General features: G+C 40.3%; 1 protein-coding gene across 3 annotated transcripts in view; it reads right to left on the bottom strand.

The window, feature by feature from the left end:
* Positions 1 to 23,545, bottom strand: part of CSMD3 (CUB and Sushi multiple domains 3) — a gene marked incomplete at its 5' end in the record, with an annotated part of 769,714 nt that extends 746,169 nt beyond the window's left edge. For all 3 annotated transcript variants that reach the window (XM_081996335.1, XM_081996336.1, XM_081996337.1), the window contains one exon: positions 23,368 to 23,545. In XM_081996335.1, coding sequence (XP_081852461.1) covers positions 23,368 to 23,545 — 178 coding nt within the window. The remainder of the gene's footprint in view (positions 1 to 23,367) is intronic.
* Between the last annotated feature and the right edge of the window lie 915 nt (positions 23,546 to 24,460).

Below are 24,460 nucleotides of genomic sequence, written 5' to 3'. Positions count from 1 at the left end.
CACTGGGCAGATCATCTGCCTGGGTGTCACCTTCTCCCCTACACACCTATTTCCCTTTCCATTAGTTCAAACATAGGACATTTGTGGCTTATTTTGAATGTCAAACCATGATTATACGATCATACATTGTAACTTCTTTTTAACAATGAAAAGGAACTATTTCTGTGTTTTATAGTTCTAAATGATTAGTGCTGGATTTACCTATGTTTCACTACTCATGACTGTGAAGTCTATTTTGCTTATTTTTCGCTACTGCTCTGGACCAGAAGGCCTGTGAAGTCTACAATGGGCCAATGAACTTTAGACTCATATTTAGCACAATGCTGAAGTATAGTGCTGTTTTTTTCAGTATTTGGCAGTGCAAGGAACCGTATGTAATCCAGAAACAGTGTGGTATGTATGGTAATATTTTTGAGATACTATGTTTTTAAAGACTTGCCATAGGATCTTTTATTTAATTAATTACTTTGTTCTCTGTTTCCTCCCTATTGAAATAGCTGAGCAAATGGTAACTAAAGCTGATTGTTATACTAATTTCTTTAACAACTCACTTCAGAGTACTTACCTCACGTAGACTATGTGAGGCAATTAATAGTTTCATTAAAAACAATTTCATTTTGTTTCTGTACATATTTTAGGTCCTTGCTAATCTGTCACGTATAGGTATGAAGTAATGGACAAAAGAGTCTGCTTCAAAAATAGTTTTAACTTTTTCTCACTGTTAACACAGTAAGGTCTTGACACTTCCCATTATAAATACTGGTAACACAGACTACCTAAGATATTTTTCAGGTAGTAAATTCAAGAATATATAGGTTAACAAATGTCATAATTACATATTTCCCTATTTTCAAAAGCTGCAATCAAAACGTCCTTCAGAAAATACATTAACATTTTCTCTATCAGAGCTATAATGTTAACACTATATACTGCATAAAAAACAGGTCTCTGTCTAAAGAAGGTTGGTCAAGATAAGGCAGAACTGAGGTAGAATAGAAATCTATTTATTCTGTTGTAAACTTCCTTAGAAAGTCTTTTTCCAGCTGAAAAAAAATTAAAATAGACCTCCTTCTGCTTTAACTTTGCTGGGTTGAACGGTTTTGCATTGAGATCTACAGATGGCTCCCTGAAGCTGCGATTCCCCATTATGTCTCAGCATGTCTGCAGTTCAGACATTGTCAATAATGAAGGCACTTGTAACTGTACATAGTTTAGCTTTCTTTCATTATGTTCCTCTTAGAAAAATCACCTCCCATTCCCTTATCATTCACATGTCCCTCAAATTACAAATGATTTCATACAGTGCAAGCACAATATAGTAATGGGCATGAGCCAAAGAAACCCATGAACATACTAGAGTAAGCAAACTGGCTGCTAGGGAACTGGCCTTCATCATGACTGGATTTTCTTGTTCTTCTCTAGTGGAGGAGAAAGCACAGGGGCTGTTGCCAAAGGCATTATAAGCCTGAGAAATTTTCTGTAAATTTTAGGCAAGTGTCAAAGATAGAGTATTGAAGCCATCCTCAAACATTTGCTATGCAGTGAGAAAGTGGAGAGTTGCATTTTTGTTGAAAGTTTGTACCACTTCTGTCTTAACTTTTCTGACTAGCATGGTATAAATTGGTAAAATTTAATAGTGAAGCATTGCTGATGTTCTTACCGTTGTGTAATTTAGCTCTTATATTCAGGAAGGGAATAAACGTAGAAAAAATCTGTTATGTTTTGCAACAAAACATTAATAGGAGACTACAGACAGAACGGTCAAACTTCATATAGGCTGCAGAAAACATCCTAGGAAAATGAGGAGCATAAAGAGGATAATTTGAAAATAATACGATGTTTGTATGCAAATAAGATGCTGATGATCTTCCTTTTCTTACAGCATGTTCCACTAATTTGCCACAAGGCAATGTAAAATGCAATAATAGTGAGCTAGCATAGTAGGAAACCTTTGAATGTTCAAAGAGGACATTCAATCATTTAAGGCTCACAATATAACATAGTGTGAAATTGTTATAATGCAGTGGGAAACAGCCTAATTAGCACACAGGATGCTCCACTGTGCATGGCTGCTTTGTGCTCTGTGGAGGAGCATCCGGCATTCTCTGCAGGTCCACTTGCTCTGTACAGGTGAGCAGCTAGGCTGGCTCACCGATGGATAAACCTCCCAGCTGAGGGGAGAAAACAACAGGAGGATACCTAAAAGAATTGTGTGAATTGCTATTGAAGTAACATTTGCATGGAAGTAGCAACTTTTAACCCAAAGGATCACAAAGTGTATTACAAACTGAAATTCAAACAGTCCTTTATCTGTCTCTATACTGAGCAATGTCTCTGGAGTCAAGCCAGAAAATGTTGCCCTAAATCATAGAATCATAGAATGGTTTGGGTTAGATGGGAATTTAAAGATAATAGTTTGAACCCCCTGCCATGGGCAGGGATACCTTCCACTAGACCAGGTTGTTCAAAGCTCCATCCAGCCCAGCCTTGAACACTTCCAGGATTGGGGCATCTACAGCTTCTCTGGGCAACCTCCCCGTGTCTCATCAACTTCATAGTGAAGAATTTCTTCCTTATAGCTAATTTAAATCTACCCTTTTTTAGTTTAAAGCCATTACCCCTTGTCATCACTACATGTCCTTGTAAAAAGTCCCTCTTTACCTTTCTTGTAGGCCCCCTTCAGGTACTAGAAGGCTGCTATAAGTTCTCCCCAGAGCCTTCTCTTCTCTAGGCTGAACAACCCCAACTCTCTCAGTCTGTCTTCATAGGAGAGGTGCTCCAGCCCTCTGATCATCATCATCATCCTCTGGACTCATTCCAACAGGTTCATGCCCTTCTTATCTTGGGTCACCAGAGCTGGACACAGGTGGGGTCTCATGAGAGCAGAGTAGATGGGGAGAATCACCCCCCTCGACCTGCTGGCCACGCTGCTTTTCATGCAGTCCAGGGTACAGCTGGCCTTCTGGACTGCAGGCACATCTTGCTGGGTCACGTTGAGCTTCTCATCAACCAACACCCCCAAGTCCTTCTCCTGAGGGACGCTTTCAATCCATTCTCCATACAGCCGGTATTTGTGCTTGAGATTGCCCCAACCTGTGTGCAGGACCTTGCACTTGGCCTTTTTGAACTTCATGAGGTTCACATGGGTTCAATTCTCAAAGTTTGTCAGGGTCCCTGTGGATGGCATGCCTTCCCTCCAGCATATCAACTGCACCACACAGCTTGGTATTGTCAGCAAACTTGCTGAGGGTGTACTGAATCCCACTGTCCGTGTCGCCAACAAAGATGTTAAACAGCACTGGTCCCAGTACCAACCCCTGAGGAACACCACGCATCACTGGGCTCCACTTGGACACTGAGCCACTGACCACAACTCTTTGAGTGCGAATATCCATCCAATTCCTTATCCACCCATTGGTCCATCTGTCAAATCCATGTCTCTCCAATTTAGAGACAAGGATGTAATGCAGAACAGTGTCAGATGATTTGCACAAATACAGGTAGATGAGGTCAGTATGCTGGTTTTGGCTGGGACAGAGTTAATTTTCTTCACAGTAGCTATTGTGGGGCTATGTTTTGGATTTGGGATGAAAACAATGTTGATAATATAGGGATGTTTTATTTATAGTTGAACAGTGCTTACACAGAGTTAAGGTCTTTTCTGCTTCTCACACCACCTCACCAGCGAGTAGGCTGGAGGTGCACGGGAAGTTGGGAGGGGACACAGCCAGGACAGCTGACCCCAACTGACCAAAGGGATATTCCATACGTATGACATCATGCTTAGTATATAAAGTTGGGGAAAGAAGAAGGAGGGGGTGGAGGGACGTTTGGAGTGATGGCATCTGTCTTCCCAAGAAACCATTATGCGTGATAGAGCCCTGCTTCTCTGGAGATGGCTGAACACCTGCCTGCCCATGGGGAGTAGTGAATGAATTCCTTGTTTTGCTCTGATTGCGTGCACGGCTTTTGCTTTACCTATTAAACTGTTTCTGTCTGAGTCCATGAGTTTTCTCACTTCTGATTTTCTCTCCCAACGCACCGAGGAGGAAGTGAGCAAGCAGTTGTATGGTGCTTAGTTGCTGTCTGGGCTTAAACCACAAGAGTCAGTTGTTTTTCCCGCACTATAATGTCACCTGTCGCTTCCCTCCCTTTAATCCTGACCCATAAGCTCTCAGTTGGCTCCTCATCTATCACACAAAAGGATCATTTGGCTGTTTTTCCTCCTTGCTCACTCCCAACAGGACAAGTCATCCATTGTTTGTGAAAGCTCAGAATTATGCAGACATAAAAAGAATCCCCAACTCTCTTCTCAAATAAGAACAGAACAAACAAAAAACCAAACAAAAACGTACCACAAGGTTTATAGTGGAAACAGTAACAGAAACTGATTTTGGCGAGATTGCATAAGCAGTTCCTATACCCACATGTTTGAGCTGCATAGGGAAGAAGAATCAATATTTCAAAAGCAAAACTAAGTTCTTTAGTTTAGTTACAGTGTATTTTTATCAAAATGCAGACACAAGTAACAATTACTTATTTTATTATTTTTGCAAATATAAAACCTATTTTCTCAAACTAGTATCAGTCTTTGAAATTTGTAGAATGGGAGACACTGGGGTAATCTTCTCTTTTTCCTTCTATTTTCTGAAAGATAAAATTTTTAGGGATTGAGAGAAATAAGAAAAAAGGAAAAATATGCTATTACAAAGGACTGAGTTCGCAGCCAGGAGTAAGTGAAAGAGGAAACGCACATGCTCCTGTGTTTATTTTGTAGTTGTGTAACAGCAATGCAAGAACCTGCTGCCTTTCAGCTGAGATGTGCTGATGGATTCTACTTGTAACCATGTAATTTGGTCATATTGTGTTATTCTGTGAACTTCATGAATGGATATAAAGGAGGTTTCAGAAGTTAAAACAGATGGTCAGCAAGCTCAGAAGGATGAGACATTGAGCAGATGCATGGGTCTAAATGGTAATGTTGATACAGTTGTTCAGCTGTACTTTTAACTAAGAAATAACCCATGTATTTGAAATGCAAAATGAAAAGTAATACAAATGTGAAAGTGTGATGATTCCCAGAAAAAAAAATCTCTTCCAGATATGAAACAACTCTTATTCTGGCAACTTTGAAAATACTGCATAGTCTCATTCCCAAACCATACAGTAACAGATTCATAGCCTCAATACTGAAAAATCGGCAAGATCACTTAAATCTCATTGAAGCTTATTATATAACTCTTTCACTGACAGTTTATCCAAAGAGAGTTATTTTTTCTTCTAGTAAAAATCTAATTCCCAGAAACTTAGTTGCCCCTCTTAACAGCATGTATTAGTGAAACACAATTCTAAGAATGAAGAAATAGTTGGAAGTTTGGGAATAAATCCTTCAATGCTGTTTGATCTTTAGATATTTTGTGTTGTCTGCACAGCTTCTCAGAAGAGTTATAAAACAAACCGCTGTTGTTTCTTAATGGGCAGATATGAGATGATATTACTTGCTCTTTTTTACTTTGCTATTTATGTAATTGAAAAAAAAATCTTGCAAGAATAACCCTAGAAAGGGCATATAAATAGGTTTTCATGAATAATTATTCATGATTTCCATCTGTTTAAAATAATTAAAGCAGATTATATTTGACCCACTAACTTCAAGATTTTATTTTTGTTTTTCTCTAGCAAAGGACAGTAGCAATTCCCTTGAAGCCAATTTCTTATACAACTGTAAAGAACTGAAGACTTCAAAGTACTTTTGGAATTACAATGTATATCCTGATTTTTTGGGGCAATATAGTGGTAAACTGCAAACCAAAGTACCTGGAGTTTTACTAACCCACAAATAATGAAGCTGTTTAACAGAGAAATTAACTTATTCTGTTTTTCTCCTGATCATTACCTGCAAGACTGCAGTTATTTTGTTTGGAACTGTGCATATTATATTACACTCATATTTATTAATTTTGTATTCAAACAAGAAACTAAGCTAATGAAAATTCTATGTGTAGGAGACTACAAAGTAGCAGTTAATGCAGCTTTTGGCAACAATAAGTCATAATGATTACCAGTCCAAAAAAGTCTCTGTGCTTCTGTAACAAATATAAAAATCCTCAAGCTTTGAGATTACAGTCAAGACAAACATCTGCAATGTAACAACACTGTTTTCTTAAATCACATTTAGATGATTTCTCAAAGGGCTATAAACACAAATCCTGCTTCCATTCAAACCAGACATGCACAAACTCTATGAATACCCTATTTACACATAACATTATGTAAAATGCTCTTGGTATTGTGTTTTTTTAAACAGGTAGGACTGAGTTTAGATGTAGTTTAAGCAGACATGAGTGAGTATGTGGGTATTATTATGATGTTTTTGTCTTAAACTAAAATAATGCCAAACAGTACCGGCAGCAATAGAATTGTTATGAGCTTGCATTAAGTATGTTGAATTGTTCTGTGTAAAACCCACAAAAATAAAGTTTTCCTGTAAGCCTGTACAGAGTTTGCAAAATACATAGTGGAACACTAATGAGCAAAAATGTCAACACTGCTGTCCTTTCTTCAAGGAGAGCAAAAATCTTCTGCCTTTATACTGGGTATTCTGTGGGAGGTGCATAAGATTGGAAGACATTACACAGGAGAGGGCTTCTTCTAGTTTAACACAGCTGTGCCAACAGGTACAGAGAAAAGATGGAGATACTGAATGTTAGAATATCTTTTGAGGCAGGATGTACTTCTATGGAGTACCTTTGCTTCCTATGTCTGTCTGTCTTTGGTGAATGTTCCTATTTACGGGGCAGGGAGGGAGAGGCAAACACCAGTTTTTAATGGAATGATGCACTGAAGCTCAATATATAAATTATCTTTAAACTAGTTCAATAATTAGGACTGTTCAAAAACACTTTGAACAACAATGTGGTTAATATTGAACCTAAATTATTCTTTTTTTTTTTCCTTTCCTTTCCTTTCCTTTCCTTTCCTTTCCTTTCCTTTCCTTTCCTTTCCTTTCCTTTCCTTTCCTTTCCTTTCCTTTCCTTTCCTTTCCTTTCCTTTCCTTTCCTTTCCTTTCCTTTCCTTTCCTTTCCTTTCCTTTCCTTTCCTTTCCTTTCCTTTCCTTTCCTTTCCTTTCCTTTCCTTTCCTTTCCTTTTTCCTTTCCTTTCCTTTTTCCTTTCCTTTTTCCTTTCCCCTTTCCTTTTTCCTTTCCCCTTTCCTTTCCCCTTTCCTTTCCCCTTTCCTTTCCTTTCCTTTCCTTTCCTTTCCTTTCCTTTCCTTTCCTTTCCTTTCCTTTCCTTTCCTTTCCTTTCCTTTCCTTTCCTTTCCTTTCCTTTCCTTTCCTTTCCTTTCCTTTCCTTTCCTTTCCTTTCCTTTCCTTTCCTTTCCTTTCCTTTCCTTTCCTTTCCTTTCCTTTCCTTTCCTTTCCTCTCTCCTCTCCTCTCCTCTCCTCTCCTCTCCTCTCCTCTCCTCTCCTCTCCTCTCCTCTCCTCTCCTCTCCTCTCCTCTCCTCTCTTTCTGCTTTTCACAGTGAAACAAAGAACTGAAGCACTATGTGCTTAGGAAAATGATCTACTCAATATCTGAAATGTTTCCTTTTCATCCATTTACTGCAAAACTGAGACTTGGCTTCATGACTGGTACAAGTGACCAATTCTGTCCATTTAATTTTTCCATATCTGAGCCTAATTCAAGGTTTTTGCACAGTTTTACACTTCTTTACATTATCCTGTTTACTACAGTGTGTTTACCCTTCATCTTGAATAAGAAAACTCTATTTAAACCTTCAATATCTTGTCACTTTTTCAGAACTTTCTATGTAGATTTCTCCAGGTTCATACTCACTTCTTGTGTAGGACATATTGTATTTTTTACCTAAAGCCTTTTGACCAACTCTAATTTAAATTGCAACTATCTTTATAAGGAGGTAATTTCCTTTTGTTTTTGTAAAGCGCTAAGGAACTCTTCCTACATGGCAAGTACCACCAATGCAGCTGTGTAATTTATCACTGAGCACTGTGTAGTCAACGCACCTTCTAAAACAGTCACTTTACCCTAGCATTTAGAAGCAGTTGCCTTTTAGATTAAGAAGAACTGTTATTTAATAAATCATAGAAATGCCCCTCAGAAGATTAGGAAAGGAAGTGTAGAAGGTTATTTAACATACTCTGCTTAGAGAATTTAAATAGCAAATTTAAATAGCAGACTGTAATTATCCAAACTGGAATTTAGCCAGCAGATGAAGGCTAATAACAATATTTTGTGAAAAATACCATGCAATCTTTCAGGACCAGACATGCAAGCAACATCTCATCTGAAGCATGGCAACTGCAACAGCTCAATGTCTCTAACACTTTGTTTGGAATAGTGGTTTAATGAAAAACAAAAGTTCTTCCAACAGAATTAACACCATTTCCTGCAACTTCAGAAATATATTTTTTAAGTTTCCTGTTAAAGTACTAAATCTCATCCTACCTCAGAAGTACTGTGAAAAGTGCTCTGACTCAACCCACAAAATATTTATGGCTCTTCGGCGTAATGGAGAAGGTAACATATACAGGTAGTGGTTTGGGAGCTTTACCTAGTGTGGTTGAGTGCTTATAAGTCAGATGTTGCAGACCTGAGATGGCATCTTTCTTTCAATGGCTCAACCATAAGATAGGAGGTCCAAGAATGGAGTTCAGAAATGTAAGTTAGGTCCTATGTTCCACATACTTCATGTATGAGAGAATTTAATTCCACTAGCGTTAAGAGCAGGTAATGTGTTAAGGGCTTGGGTTTCTGTGGACTGCCAACAGGGACCTCTAAAGAAAGAGGCACACTGGAAACTCCATCCATAATCTTATACCCTTTACTTCATTTAGGCACCTCTCTGAAACTGTTATGACAAGCCTGACTCTTCATATAGGACCTTCGTGCTTGGGCATTCAACAGCTCTCCCAAACACTTGAAGTGGTTGAACTAATCTTTTCTATGTTGCATAGTGCCTATGGCTCTTGCCCTCTGTCTTTTTCTGGATCTACAGTTTTGTATTAAAGCTTCTGAAAGGAGGTATGAGACAGGCAGAATATTACTCCCACCTGATGTCTTTGGTTAAAGCTGTTATCCAGCAAAAGGGAATTCTGGGTACAGATCCATTAATCAGAATAACTAATCTTCTAAAATTTAGTCATTGTTAACTTACGAGAACTTTTTGATAAGGTTCCTTACCAAAGGTTATTAAAGAAAATAAGTTTCCACAGGAGAGATTGAAAGATCCTTTTATGGACTTAAACTGGTGAAAGGATAAGAAGCAGAGTAGGGCTTAATGATCACTTGTTTGAATAAGGAAGAATGAAAAATGGGCTGGCTCACTTTTGGGGGCAATGATGGGAATTTGCAAGACTGGGGATGATGTTAAGATCCTTCGGGTAATCAAACAATGTTGAGGACCTACAGAATGTCCTCACAAAATGAATGAGTGTGCAAATGCATAAGTAGGCGAGTTTTAGAGATTAATATGCATATAGGAAAACACATCAAAATGATACCTGCATGATGATGATATTAAAAATGGTTGATTGGATCTGTTTACTCATACCTTACCAGAAAGGTGACTAAAAAAGATTTTTAAATGGAAGTTAAATTAGACTTTTAAGCATCACTGGCTGCTTTTACAGTTCCACAGGAAATGTTACATCCTTTTTTAAATAATTTTTTGTTATCTGCTACCTCCATAAGTAGATGTCTGGAAGACAATATAGCATTGCTACAGTTTAGCTTTTCCAACATAAAGTTTCTTTTTTCCCCCTTTCAAGAATTTATATATTTAACTTCTTTGTGAAAGATTAGACAGATAAAGAAGCTTTCAGCAGAATCACAATACAGGTAATTACGGGTCTGTCAGCATTTCCATTATGAACTCCATTTAGCATTAAGGGCTTAGCATTTTTCCATCATTTCAGAAAATGTCAAACTGAAAGCTGGCATGCAGATTAGCAGCCTGGATGCAAATTTGTTTACACAAAATATTTAAATCTGCTCAGCTGCTTTTGATTTAGAGATCAGCCAGAAACTTTAAACTCTCAGGGTTTCTCCTGTGTTTCTGCCAACTTCTAGACCAAATCACAGTTAAAAAAAAGTGATTGGTTAATAAAATGTTGACTCATTGTCTTCTAAAGTTTTGAAATTATTTACTTGAGGCTTTAAAATGAATTTTAGAATTTCTGCTTATCTTGCAGCTCTAGTCTTTCTCCTGCCATCTTTATAAATGAATGATGAGTTAGAATAGGATTCGAAAACTATAATAAAACCTGATAGTACTCTTAAAGTCTGAAGCATTTTTTTTGAGGACTACCATCATAAGACAGTGAACAGAAATGGACCAAAGCCTGTAAGGTTTTTGAGAGTGTCAATTACTCAGCCCACTAGCTCTAATATAATTTTAGGGTACTGGCCAAAAAGAATGTAGTGGTGTTCAACTGTTACAGTTTTTAAGTTTCATCAGTTTAGTCCCATGCATGGTACAAACAATTTTGTAGAGCTATCACATCCTAAATAAACTCCTCTGTATTGAAAGAGAGCATTTTGTTTGTTATAACAATCTGCTCTGTTCTGCTAAAAGTCAATGACAAATCTTCTTTTAATTTCCGTTGGGACAAGCTCTAAAATAATGTGTTGGTAAATATTTCAACAAGTCATAATTGAATGGATGATCATGTTTGTTTAAAATGAAAGTAAGCTTTGAATAGAAAGACTTACAGCCACCAAGCTACATGAAATAGAAGAGGTTGTAAAAGACAGATATTCAGGTAGATAACTGACATATTTAAAATACTGATAAGTGACAGGCAAACAGGAAAAATCAATGGTACAGCTTCTCAAAAAATGCACAGTGATCCAAGTGTGTCAGACAAAGAATAGGAACCCAGCTCCAAGCAATCTGTGAATTAAAAACGCAAAAAAGTATGGTACAAAAGAGATGGTGGAAATAAACTTTGGGCAAATGAAGCATGAAGGAAGCAGAGGAGGAGAAAAAAATTGGTCAGCTAAATATATCCAAATCAGTTTGGCCAGAGAATGTTCACCAAAAAGACACTGTGTACCGTGAAAAAATAAAACTGAGGAAATAAATGTTCTTCATAAAAATGAAGAAAATGTTCTACAGAAAACATCTCAGACAGCATTAAAGTACATCCATATCTTCAGAAGTATATGAAAATTATTTAATGATGAATCAATGCTCATTGTTTGTGTACTACATTTTTTTAATAAATTATCCATTTTCCTTGTAGTTACCTCAGACTTACCCTAAATTGTAGCAGGCATTTCATGACTTCTTAATAATTACAGAGGTTCTGCTGAGTAGATCCTCCCTTAGCTGATATCCATGACACACTCTGGCTTTTTAGATTAGACATTTGTGTTAACTCAGCTGTCAATGTATTTCAAAGAGGTGACCAGTACAAGAGGCCCCAAAGGGAGTAATTTGGAACAGTAGTTTTCACAAGTCAGATATATAGCAAACTCTCCTGATTTCATTGAAGTGCTCAAAATCGATCTTGGAACAAGCGAGTAACAGAATCTCTACAAATCTGGCCCTGTTTTAACCTATGTGATTTTTTCTTTTTTCCTTTTCTATTTCTTTTTTTTTTATTAATCTCTAATATTCTGTAGAATCCAGAGTCCTGATGAGTCTGTTCTGGTCATCCCAGAACGATGATATCAGTAAAGGATACAGTAGTAATACTAGATCTGTAAAATTTCCCTTACAATGTCACATGAACAGTTTCATTGCATACGTTGGAGCTTGAAAAACAGAAGACATGCCTTGGATTTTCAAAATATACCAAGTATCCAAATTTTAATAATCTGATTATATAGTGTTTATTTGTATGCAAGTAAGGATTTTATCTTTAAGTTACTATTAGTTTTGACCTTTTCTAATCATGTATTTTGAAGTTTCTTTGTTTGGGTGAAGGGGTATTATTTTGGTTACCAAAAAATTATAATGTAGACAGGCACAATAGACTGAAGAATGAAAACACATATAACTGGAACTCCACTCTTCCAGTCTTGCCTTCTGGCAGATGATTTAAAATCCAAAGCACATCCTGAAGAAGTTAGTAAGTCTAATCCATGACTGTAAGGCTGGGAGGATATTTAATTTCCTAACAGATTAACCTTACATGGTTATTACTTTGGGCCACAAAAGAACTTTACAAATTACATAGAAACTGGAGATTACTTTCTGCATTTTACTGCAGGCTTTATGTTTTTGGGACTTCTCCAGTGGTACTTGTGGAGTGGGAAGAGAGTTTGGGAAGGGAGCCCAGAAGCACAGGGGAGGCTGGATAAATTGGGAGAAATTACAGGAGTTAGCTGATGAGCTAAAATTTGAGTGTAGTAAAAATATATAGATAGAGCTTAGGAGAGTGGGGTTTTTTATGGGTAGCTTAATTTAAAACTAGCTGAAATTAGTGTAAAAACTTAAACAAATTTCAATGACCTGCAATTGTAGTACTAGAGAGATTTAGGAATTTTGGAAGCATATCCTTAGGGAAGTTATGGAGGCAGAAGTCACCAACGCTGTTGAACTCATTCTATATTAAACATTGATTCTGTTGCTCATTGCTATTTCAGATAAATAGCTTTGAGAAGCATAGGTTTGTCAGGATGTTTACAAAAATCACTGTGTCTTATATGGTTGATTGGTGTAACTTTCCGCTGCTGACAGTGAAAATGCCAATAAAACATATCTCACCTATTTGTCAGGGAAAACTTGTTATCCTTGCATGAGAAGACATGGGAAGTTCTGTTGTCACTGTTTCCTCTATGAAAAACACAGAAATGCTATTGCTAGTCTAGTGTCTGTGCTATTTTTCTTTCCACAGAAGGGGGCTGAAAATTAAACTTTCTCGAGAATGCTGAAGTACTTCAGTAGAAAATTAGGCCACTGAAGAAGTATAATAACATTCACTTCCTTACAAGATGTTTATAATTGCTATAAGGAGAATACGGATATATGAAATTTCGTTAAATAGAATCTAAAGAAATATGCTCCCAAATGTCAGAGGTATTTTATTTTCCCAGGAAGGAGTTGCCAAGATTGAAATAAAGGATAAAGAGCTGATATTATCAAAGTCTCTGAAGCTAATAACTATGTGAATTGTGTGAGGGAAATGATTGGCCTCCTTCAAAAGAGTTTGCAGAAAGGAGCAGCTATTGAAAAGAAGAATTTTGAATGAAAGTGGTAGATACGCTGAATAATAATGTAGAAAGAAGTAGGTAATGATGTTCCTATTTGTTTTTAAGTTGAAGATCTCAGCAAGAGACTGAGGACTGAGCAGTCAGCTCCCCTCTTTTGATTGTAAGATGACATTTTTCAAGCCCAGCAAGTGTAAAATATTGATCTTTTTCTCAGCTCCAAGACCCTTCACTGAAGGGTCTAATTGAAGAAGAAATTGAAGAAGAAATCTTTTAGCAGTTTCATATGAAAGGATTTCATATTTAGTAAATAATGGAAAAGCTGTAAAATTCTTAGCCATTTTAGTAATAGTCCTAAGAGGGAAGGATTGTTGCCATTAATATTGCTAAAACATTCACTTCGATAAAGTACAATTTGTATCATGTTCCTTCAATTCATTAAACTGATGAAAATTCTCTAATCAGATAAACACTTTTCTGAGCACTATATTGATGTAAAGGTTTTGGAGAAAATGTCTTTCCCTTTCAGTTATATATTATGAATTGTATGTATTTCTTCTCTTGTGGTCATTAAAACTACCATGTCATGCAACATGCATTGCGAAAGTCAGTAGCAGTAGTCAAAGGATTGAAGTATAAATGTCAGTTAGCATAGGTGTACTCAAGGGAAAACACACAAGATGAGCATAGTCATGAGTTAAGCATAGTTTTTTCTTGACAGAACACACAGCTACAGATGCTTGTTATCAGAAGTGCTGGCGTGCACACACACACTTGCATACCTGTGTTTGCATGTCTGTGTTCCCACCTGCACCTGGAGGCCCATGAAAAAAGCATCTTTTACTGCAGAGCTGATTGACTGGACTTTGTGAGGCGACCAAAGACCTATTCTTTTCTTCCCTCCACCTTTGGTTAACCAGGTAGGCTTTCCAAAAGCCAGAATATGGACCCTTGTTTTTCAATATATTTTTGTTCTTATGATTTTCGTTCAGTATATTACATGTTTCTAGACTCTGAGATGGTGGCAAATACAAAGAACATGCTAGCAGAAGATAAATGGAATGAAATTAATGTGAAAATGTCCCTATTTTTGTGCTTTGGTTTTGCTATGTATTTCAGCATTTTCAAATGTAACTACATGTCTGGAATGCATGATAATACAATAAAAGTAAAACCAAATTGCATTAATAATTAAATCTTAAAGCATTCTAAACTGAAATCTATTTTCTCAATTCCTCCCAGTTCCTCTGCAGCTATTAGCAGACTTCTACAAATTCCAAAATGTTTTAACTGGAGAACAAAAATTTAATAAGGAGTCTTGAAACCAGGTTGTAAACTGTATGTTTACATATGTACAGCATATGTAAACATGTTGTAACTCAGCATATGTCCTGACAAAATGCAGGAGTATTCTGTAGTTTTAAGGATTACAGCTCATATTGTGTTAACATGATACCATTACGTTGAATCTAGTAGTCTGGTCCCCAGAAGTACTGACATTATCATCAATAAAATGTAGAAAGACAGCATTTTCTGACCGTACCCAAATATATAATTGCCTTAAGCAGAATCATAAACAATTTACTTTTGTAATCTTTAGGTTTATAATGCAATGTGAGTTTTCCAAAGAACATTTCTATTGAAAATTTCTAGTTTATTGTGAAATACATGGCTTCTGTTAAAATTTATGTTTCCGACTCAAATGAAATATATGTACAGAAAACTGCAATTCAAAACTCAATATGAAAAGAAGCAGAGGCAAACGTACTCTCAAAGCTCCTGTTCTGGACTCTCCTGTTGCTTTCAATGGCCTCAACAACAGGCAGTTTAGAAGCTCATTTTGTATCCTGTTTTATATCTTCTGTTCACCTTTGGATCAAAGCTGATATCCAGAAGTAAAAATGTAACTTTTAATATAGGCTTTTAAAAGATTAGTTTTAATTAGACTAAACTTTGATTCCCAAAGAAAATTGCACAACAATCAAGAAAGCTAACTATAGTAGAATGTGAAGTGTTTCTTCTGGATCAGATTAAATAATGGAGGAAAGGTTCTGTAACTCAAGTAGCTCCATCTCAATGCTATGTTGAAAGGAGAATAATATCCATACTCGGCATTTATGCAGCTTATTTCAGCTAAGGACTCCAAACAACACTTGCAGATATCCACTTGCTGGGTCTGAAAAAAGGTCTGTAAGAAGATAATGATCACAGAAGGATCATTTTATCTACTACTTAAATACAGCCACCTCTGAGATGTGATGTCAGCCTCTTTAAATGATAATACCAGTATTAAAATAAAACAGAAAATAACACAGAAATATTTTTTCTGTATTTGAAAAATGATTAGAGGTTTCATTCTACTAAAAACATTTTTATAGAAACTATATTTATTAAAACTTTCCTAAATCAGTGTGAATAAATAATTGTGTCAGTTAATTCTTAATGTGCTAGGATCAAGTTTTACTAGTGTTTTTAGTAACTGGTGTTTTTCTTTTCGTCACGCTTTCCTCCTAGTGCTGGTTATCACTACTTGCACTCTTGTTTTGTTAGTGAAATCAGTTACTTATTATAGTAGCTCTGCCTTCTGAGATTGGGAATACACAATAAATTAAGAGGTAATAACTTGCACCTTTGTAAGCTAACAATGCAGTCTGTTGAATTTCTTCGTAACATAACCATGTATTTGGTTATGGATATAATTTCTTTATGTCCATATTATGCATATATGTTACACATATGCATATTACATATGCTTGTACACAATTCCATGAGAATGAAATCAAACAAGTTGGAATGCATAAAGATATAAAGCTAATAAGATATGCAGATATGGGAAACAGATAAAATAGAATTCAAGGTCAGAAGTAGTGATTCATCATCTGTATAATCCAAATAATTACTCAGTCATTTCTGCTTCAAGCCTCCAGATTCCTTTAGTCCTATTACACAAGATAATCTGTGTTATTTACAGGCCTCGGGAGGTGAGAATTCACCACCCCGTGAATCCTTCTGTGGTTGTTACTTACTGTTATTCACCTTATTTCTATGGTACGATATGAATATGATACATGATGCTACGATGCATTTTATAGAATCCAAGAGAAAAAGGGCAGTCGTCTCTCTATGTCTGTTCTGGTTGCACGGCACCTTGCTCTTTGACAATACCATTCTATGAGAGTACCAGTCCCAGTGGAATCCCTTGTATGCTGTTCCCCAATACTTTGAGGCTGTCTCTCTCTGAGTAACACTGTTCTTAAATCTATAAATGTATCCATCTAACATTTCAGACACTGTGAAGGAGGTGATGCATTTCCACTGTTTCCTTCTTTGACATTTACAATGGTATTCAGCACTTGTAATGCCAGGATTATGGAGCCATAGTAAATCTTATGTGATCTGTAAGAACAAGGCAGTGAGACCATGAATGCAAATCTGCACAGGAAAAGTAAACAACTAAATGTAAACATCTACAAAAACATGGTGTGTTTGTGTGTGTGCATGTTTATTTTAAAAAGTCTTTGTCATAGTCCGATATCCTTTTCCATTCCGTTTCCCAAAAGAAAAGTTGAATGTCGGGAAGCAGTTGTTAATAATTTTCTAGTACTACTAGGCTTTTTTTTAAGAGGCAGGTGACATCCTGTACATTACATATCATGCACCTTTCTATTTAGGTCAAAAACCATTGTTAAATATCATCCCTTGAATTTTTGATAAACGCAAAGGTTCTTTTTGTTGAGAAACTGTACAGTTTCATTAAGAAGAAAACATTCTTCTGCGAAGTTGTTTGAAAGGCATCTGTTTAAAGCTTATGAGTTCTGTAATTTTTCAATAAACCTTAGCATGAAAATTACTCAATCAAAATGGTGAGGTAGGTTTTATAGCCTTGTAATAACTATTTTTATCATATGCCTCTCTGATTTGTTACTTAAATATTGCTTCTTCATATATCTTGTGTAATAAAAGCTCCCTTAAAAATATAGGTGTCTAAGGAAAAAACATCACCTTAGGCCAAATTGTCTATGACTGCTCTTTCCCAGGGGATTCTTTTGGAGTAACTATTTTGGTAAACTATTTTCCCACAAAGGCTATTTCTAAGCTGTTCTATCGTTTCAACCTTAACCATTATGTCCAGAATTACAAGCCAAATCGTACCCAGGAAGAAGTTGAGTCTGAGATGTCACAACCCTGTTGAATTAGAATTTAAATTTTCTATTAGTGATGAAGGAAAAAAAAAAAAAATTTTTGCAGCACATCATAAAGACTTTCCTATTCCTACCAGTTCCAATTTATCAGATTCTATATAATTATAATTTTACATCTAATTCTAAGTTATTTTATAGATGTTTTCCTTTGAGTTATACGTCTTATATGTCTTTCTCTGTCCCAGCGTTATAACAACAGACTCAATTGGCTTTGCTTAACAGGTGTTATCTAGTTCCCCAGGCTCTTACTGGAGCCAGGTGGAATCGGAAGTGCTCAATACCTCTGAAAATCAGGTAAGGTCCAAGACACCTGCTTTTAAAAAAGGAGGTATACAAGGCTACATTATTCTTCATAACCTTTTCTCTGAAAGGGTGTTACAATTATGGAAATTGAGCCATTCCCACAGGATATTTCAAAATATTATAAAATTTCCCTGAACAATTGTGTGCTCTTCTCTCTCTTTACTAGATCCATGTGCATTCAATTGTTACAAATTTCAATTTTGGGGGTTGGCCTATATAGTACATCAACAACACCGGGTATAATAAAGCCAGTTTTATTACAAGCTTCCATACTATTCACTGCTTTCAGCCAGATGCAGAGTGTAAAGGATGGAGGATGCATATGAATGCAATGGTATGAAACTCTAGAGGGAAGGGAAGGGAGAATAGACAAATAAGTGGACCCAGGCCAGTCCGTGCCCCTGAAAACACGCTGTTCCAAAAGCAGTCTCTGGCTCAGGAAGACCCAAAGCTGCTGGCTGCTGAAACCCAGGATGATGTGCTAGTCACTCTGTACTTGCTGTGTTTCTCATATCTCTCCCCAGGCTGCTAATAGTCACCGTTGGAGATAAAGGGCACTAAGCTAGATGGGCAATTGTTCACATTTGACTTGTTCCTACTTCAAAAACAAACAAAACACCCCACAAAAACAAAAAAAACCCAAACAGTTAAGCTATATAGTTTCTCATTGTACAAAAGTTTTGGAAAAGGATGGATTTGAAAGCACATCCACGGAGTTCTTTAGGTCTCCTGGGCAGGTGCTTCCAAGTTGAGATGTTGATAATGGAGTTGAAGATACAACCTGTCCCACTTCAGCCTGTGTGGTTGCCTGGAGCCCCCAGCCCGTTCCCTCGAGGAACGGGCTGATGGCACTCAGGGAGTCAGGGGCTATTTGTGTGTGTTAAAAACAAAGAGACCACCCTAGTGCTCTCTCAGACTTGCAAACAAAAGACTTTCAGCAGTCACTGAGCTAAAGAAAGCAAAGCCAAACGACGGAAGAGTATTTTAAGGAGGACTCCCTGTAGGTGCGGCCGCCTCGGGTGCTGCGGAAGCGGGGGCCGGGGCCGGTGAGGCCCGCCGGCCGGCTGCCACCGCCCCGTGCCGGCTCCGCCTTGCGACCGCTGCTACTCGCAGTGAAAGAGCGGAGGCTGCAGGCGACGTTCCTCTGTGCCCTTTGCGGGTCCCTAATGGCACCGGGCAGGGGAGGGAGAAGAGACGCCTGATGATATTGCTGAGAGGGTTTGTGTTTCTTCATTTCTACCCCGCAGAGGAGGAGGAGCCGTGCGCTAAGAGGAGGGCATAGAGGAGCCTTGTTTTAGCCCTGAACTGAAGGGGAAGGGCGAGGGTGAGGGAAGGTAACTTTGGTTGCAACCCCGCAGAACTGTGTAGCTTCAAAGAATCGCTCAGCTGCTGTGCGCAGCCCTCTGAGCAGAAGCCCTGCGTGATCTGCGGGAGCCTGTGGGAAAGCGGCACCGTAGCGGAGCTGAGCGTGTGCGGAGGAGTTGGAAAGGAAGGACGACGCTGGCCCTGCTCCGGTCAGTGTCTCCCTGCGCCCCTGCGTATGTACGCACAACAGACACACGCACCCACACAAAGATACAGCAGCTGCAGCGACCATCTGGAAAATGAGGAGATCTGAACCTAATGTGACTCGCCCACCCATTTCTGCTTCGAGGACACAGCGAGCACCTCGCTACGCCCACCTGTGCCCCACCGAGGAAAGCCGTCAGCCAGTAACCCCATAAGTCAAGTGACTGGGAAGGAAGCGGTGGGGAGGGTCTGGCGGAGCCTGAAGGGAGCAGGCTTGAGGTGGGAATGGGGGAGAAGGGGGACCACAGAGGTGGCTGGAAGAAGCAGGGTACATTTTGTCCCTGCTAAATATTCACACATGCCAGGTACTCATCACTGGAAATGGAAATCCTTTCCATTTTCTCATCACATCTTCTGTCAATGAGCCATTTAAAATCTCATTGCTTCATCTCCCTTTTATTTTGAAAGCTGCCCTTGTTGCGTTTGTTACAACTGCAACAGAGGACCAGAGGAACAGCAGAGGCAACGCTTCCTTTTAGCCAGGCAGACAAAAGAGCAGACCTTGGTGCTCTATGCTCTCTGCCTTGGAGTGACAGCTAAACATAAGAGATGGAGGAGTCTTGTAGTCTCTGGTCATTTTGCCTGATTTCCTCTCTGGTTTGCTTCCATAAACAGATCAGGACACAAGCATCTTCTAAATATTTTGTGTATGTGTGTGTTTCTAGAGTGAGGCATCAAACTGAAGGGATGCAGGTATCAGTGATTTCTCTTCTAACTCCCAGAAGGCAAAGATGCTGCTTTTTTCATTTTTGCATATAAAACAAGTGCCATGGATTTGACTTTTCTTTTTTCCTTTTATCCCTTCTCCTCTCCTTTCTGTAAAAGAATTGGATGATGGAGGTTTCCACTTGCTGCTCCTCCAAGCTTAGTTTGTATCTCCCGTGCCTAAATGGTGCATCTCATTTCTCTGAGAGGGTGGGAAAGAAGGGACAGGAGCTTTCATAGGTGTCTTGCACATCTAGAGGAAAGAGCACAACACCCATCATCCCCTGCAGCTGGCTAGGAATGACCCTGCTTGGCATTTCCTAAGGGTTGAGTTGTGGGGGGGGGTTTGTTGGTTATTGTTTGTTTGTTTTGTGTTAGTGCCTTCTGTGCCTTCTCTCACTTTCCAGTGCTGCCATTTCTTTGCTTTTTTACTCCATGTCTATCCAAGGAAGATTTTTTTGGATGTTGATCTATGGCATAATGCGATACTGTGTAATCAGTTAAAGATTTTCATTGAAGAAGGTACAATTCCTCCTACTTCAGTTCTATCACCCCTTCCCCAGCAGTTCTGGCAATTTCCTTCCTCACATTTTCTCCTTTGTTCTTCTTCCTTTTCTAACCCCTCCTAAGTATTATTGGCAAGGTTCCAAAGAGGCATGAATTTATAGATAAATATGATGAATTTTTTTGTCTATATGGATATATATAAGGAGCACATAATTAATCAAATATGAACATGGCTCCATAAGCACCCTGGGATGGTCTGACACCTGTAACAGTGGAACAGCTGTGGATCAATGGCAACAGGATGATGACAAAACTAGGAAGGGTCTGAGAGGCAGGTATCAAGAAAAGCTGTGGAAGTGGTCTGGATGACAGCAACCTCAGCAACAGTTTATGTGTTATGGTATGGTGCTGGACTATTCAGTAGAGATGATTAAGTAAAGAAGGGTATGGGCTAGAGCTTGTGGAGGTGGGGTGTGGTGAAAAGGCTTTATCAGGCAATGGTAGAGCTGATGCAGGATCTGGGGAGTCACCTTCCTCCCAACATCTGGAATGTTTTAATCGGGCAGATAGTCATTCATTGTTTGCCTCTGCTAAGGTTTCTGGGAGCAGAAGTGTGTGCTGACACAATGGGAATGTAGATCAAGGTAAAATGTATCCATTCATGAGAGAAGGGAGAGAACTAACTATAAACGCCCAGAATAGATGCAGTGCTGCAGTGAGGCTAAGCCAGCTCTATGGAGCTTGGCTGCCTGAAGTAGCCAGCATCCAGGATGTAAAATTTGACCTACTGCATTTGCAGTTGCTGGGAGGACCCTCCAGTCCAAGGGAAGTCTACAGAAACTGCCAGGGTCAGCAGCTGGGAAGCTCAGGCCCTGACAATAGAGAGGAAACGGCTTCACAGCATCTCTCTGGGACTGTATGTGGGCAGGAAGAGAAAGGGCCAGTTTTGCAAAGCCCGTTTTTTCTCTTTTTTTTGGGCTGTTTTACGTGTTTCATCCCAGCTTTTGCCCTCAGCATCCAGTGTTTTTTTCTTCCTTCCCCCTCGCCCTAAGGGCAAGCGAAGCGGCTTCTCAACAGGTGCTGTGGAAACTTGCACGGCTCCCGCGGCCATCGCGACGCCGGGAGAACCGCCTGAGTCTTTAATTTTGTAGGATGCTGCCGCCCCGCGACTCGTGCTCACAAAGCAGCTGCTTCGGCAGCAGCTCCGGCGCCACCCGTTAGCCCCAGCGCCTCCGTACCGCGCCCGCTGCGCTCGCAGGCGGCGAGCCCGTGGCTTGCCAACGATCGTACCCGGCACGGGGAATTGCGTTAATAAGAAAGGGCTGAAGCAGGGAAAAAAGAAATGCTCCCAAAGCCCCGGGTTGGTCTTGACCGCAGACCTTCTCCAGAACGGGGCAAAGGCCGGGAGCAGCTCGCTTCAACGGACGCAAACAGGGAGAGGCTGTCTGTAATTAAAATGTGCATTAATGTCGCAGGCAATCCCCTTCCCCTCGGATCCCCCGTGTCGGGATAACGTGGGGTGAGGTAAAAGCCCTTGACACCCCTCCCGTGAAACACGAATTCTCTTTTCCCCGCGATGCCAATGGGGGGACAAGCAGCTGCAAAGCTCTACAATAAACTGTTTCATCCAAGGCAGAGCCAGCTTGGGAAGGCACGCCCTTGAATGCCCCCCCGCCCCCGCAACACACCTCCTCCCCACCCGCGCAGGCAACCTCTGTAGGCGATAACCAAGTCTAAAAACTCGGAAAGGTTCGATAATGTCTACTAAATATTCTGGGAGTGTATGAGTGTGGCGGGGAGGAGGGATGAGGAGGGGGATAAAAGGGTGATTAATCAGATATTAATCACTGGCCACAAACAAGATGAGATTATTTCGGGTAGGCAGCAGACTGTGGGGAGTTGAAGAATAGATCCTTTCACTGAAGGCACGCGTGAGGGGATCAGCACTTCACCGTTTAGCGATGCCTGTGTAGTTTTGAAGGTGCACATTATTCAAGCCACATATTTCTTCTTTTCTCTGTGTGTAGCATTTCCCCTAACTGTCTGCAAGCACAGACTTAGTGGGTAGATTTATGCCGCTAACTAGAGGTTTCCTTTTTGCCCTCCTTTCATGAACACAGAAGCAGGAAGAAAGCAAAATAACCCCTGCCCCGCAAAGGAGAAAAAAAAAACCCCCCAACAACAACAAAAAAAACCCAACCCAAAACCCCCGCACATATCAAGGAAAAGGGAGCAAAGGAGGGAAGAGAAAAGGTGTCGATCTTTGCACCCAAAAGCAGACTATGCCTTCAAGGCTGAATTGCTAACGTACCTTTTCGACATCCAGGGAGACCTGCATGCATACAAACAGCTGAGCGTGAAGCGCATTTGGGGCTGTGAGACGGCTACGCACACGCTGGGCTCCTCCGTAACTTTCCCCGTTCAATGGGTTAAACTAATAAGTGTATCGATACAGGCATTCCCGCAAAGAGTCCGTTGCTCGACCGAAAACCAGAAATGTAGGTAATCCCCCCCCCCAACTACCATCATCATCACCTTAAAAAAAGTCATCCGGTGGGATTTGCTTGAATATACACTAGTTAGAGGCTATATGAACCAACCCACGTCTCCGTTTGAGCATACTGCAAGAATATTTATTGAGACCCAGCTCAGTGACTGCATTGAACGCCAAGCCTGGCAAGCAAATACATTTCCTATCTCCGAAGAGAGCTCTGAATCAACTCCTTCTTTCCTCCCCGCTTTAGCAATCTTTTATATCTTTCCATTACAAAGTACCCAGGTTAAAAATACAAAATAAGAGATAAATATATTTTTAAATACACCTCGGTATAAAGCAAGCACTTGCAACGCCCTGACCGAAAGCAAACGAACCCCTAAAAATATACCCCTCAAATGCTACCCTACCTTTCACACACGAAACCATCAATAAAAAGACGAGGTTCCAAAATGTAAATCCACTTTTAATCTCCATTTTCTTCACCAGGATGAAGTCCAGCCGGCCACATTTAGTACATCCCCTTTCCCAAAAGTCTGCTAATTTCGATTCCTTTGCACGGATTTCCCCTCTGCAGATCCCTTTCATATTATTCTTGAGAGCTCCTAATTCCTGTTCCTTGGCCAGGCGCAGCGGAGTTGTTGCTGTTGATGGTGCGCGGTCACAGCTCGGAGTGAATGGTGTTTCTGGGATACCACAGCAACCTTGACGAGGACTCAACCATCTCTCCAACGGGGGCACAAAGTCTCAGCTACTCTCGATCGTGTCTTTTCCTTCCCCCCACCCCCTCGCTACCCCAAGTCCTTGCACAGCTGAAACCCACCACAATCCTGGCTCGTTACAGCATCCACCAGGAGCCACGGAAGAGCGTCTTAAAGCTCAGACACTCTCTCGAATAAACTCCAAGCACTATTTGCAATTGAGATTCTCCCCCCGCCCCCCTGCTCCCCCAAGAGGATCAGTTCTGCCTAGGAAATCGGCTTGGGAAATAATACAGTGCCGAGGTCTGCACAGCCTCCCGGAGGAGCCTCCGGCAGCTAATAACGGCGGGGCACATCCATCCCGCCGCCGCTCGCAAAAAGTCAGTGCCTCGTTATTAAGAATTCACGTGCGGTGCTCGGGGCTGCCATCGTCACCACCCGCACACACTCACACACACGCGCGCCTCGGGGCACACACCTCACACGGGAGCATGTGCGTCTCCGAGGGGGGCTTGCAGGCTAATTGCTCTGCGCGGGGGCATTAATTACAGGCCCGTCTCCGCGGGCAGGAGCGCGGCGGGCACAACCCCGCTACCCGAAGAGCGCGGCCACAGCCGCGCCAGCAGCTGAGGGGGCTCTTTGCCACCGCGGGCCGGGGGGACGGCAGCCCCGTGCAGCGCCGCGCAGCGCCGCGCCGCGGGCGGGGCGGCAGCTCCCGGCGGGCCGGGCCGCGCGTGGGGCGGGGGCGGGGCGGCCGCGGCGCCGCAAGGAAGAGCGCTGGCGCCACCTAGCGGCCGCGCCG

The sequence above is a fragment of the Phaethon aethereus genome (genome assembly GCF_964289735.1).
Source record: "Phaethon aethereus genome assembly, chromosome: 2".
NCBI lineage: Eukaryota > Metazoa > Chordata > Aves > Phaethontiformes > Phaethontidae > Phaethon > Phaethon aethereus.
Note: the sequence above shows the minus strand (reverse complement) of the source record. Positions and strands in the feature narration are given on the sequence as shown.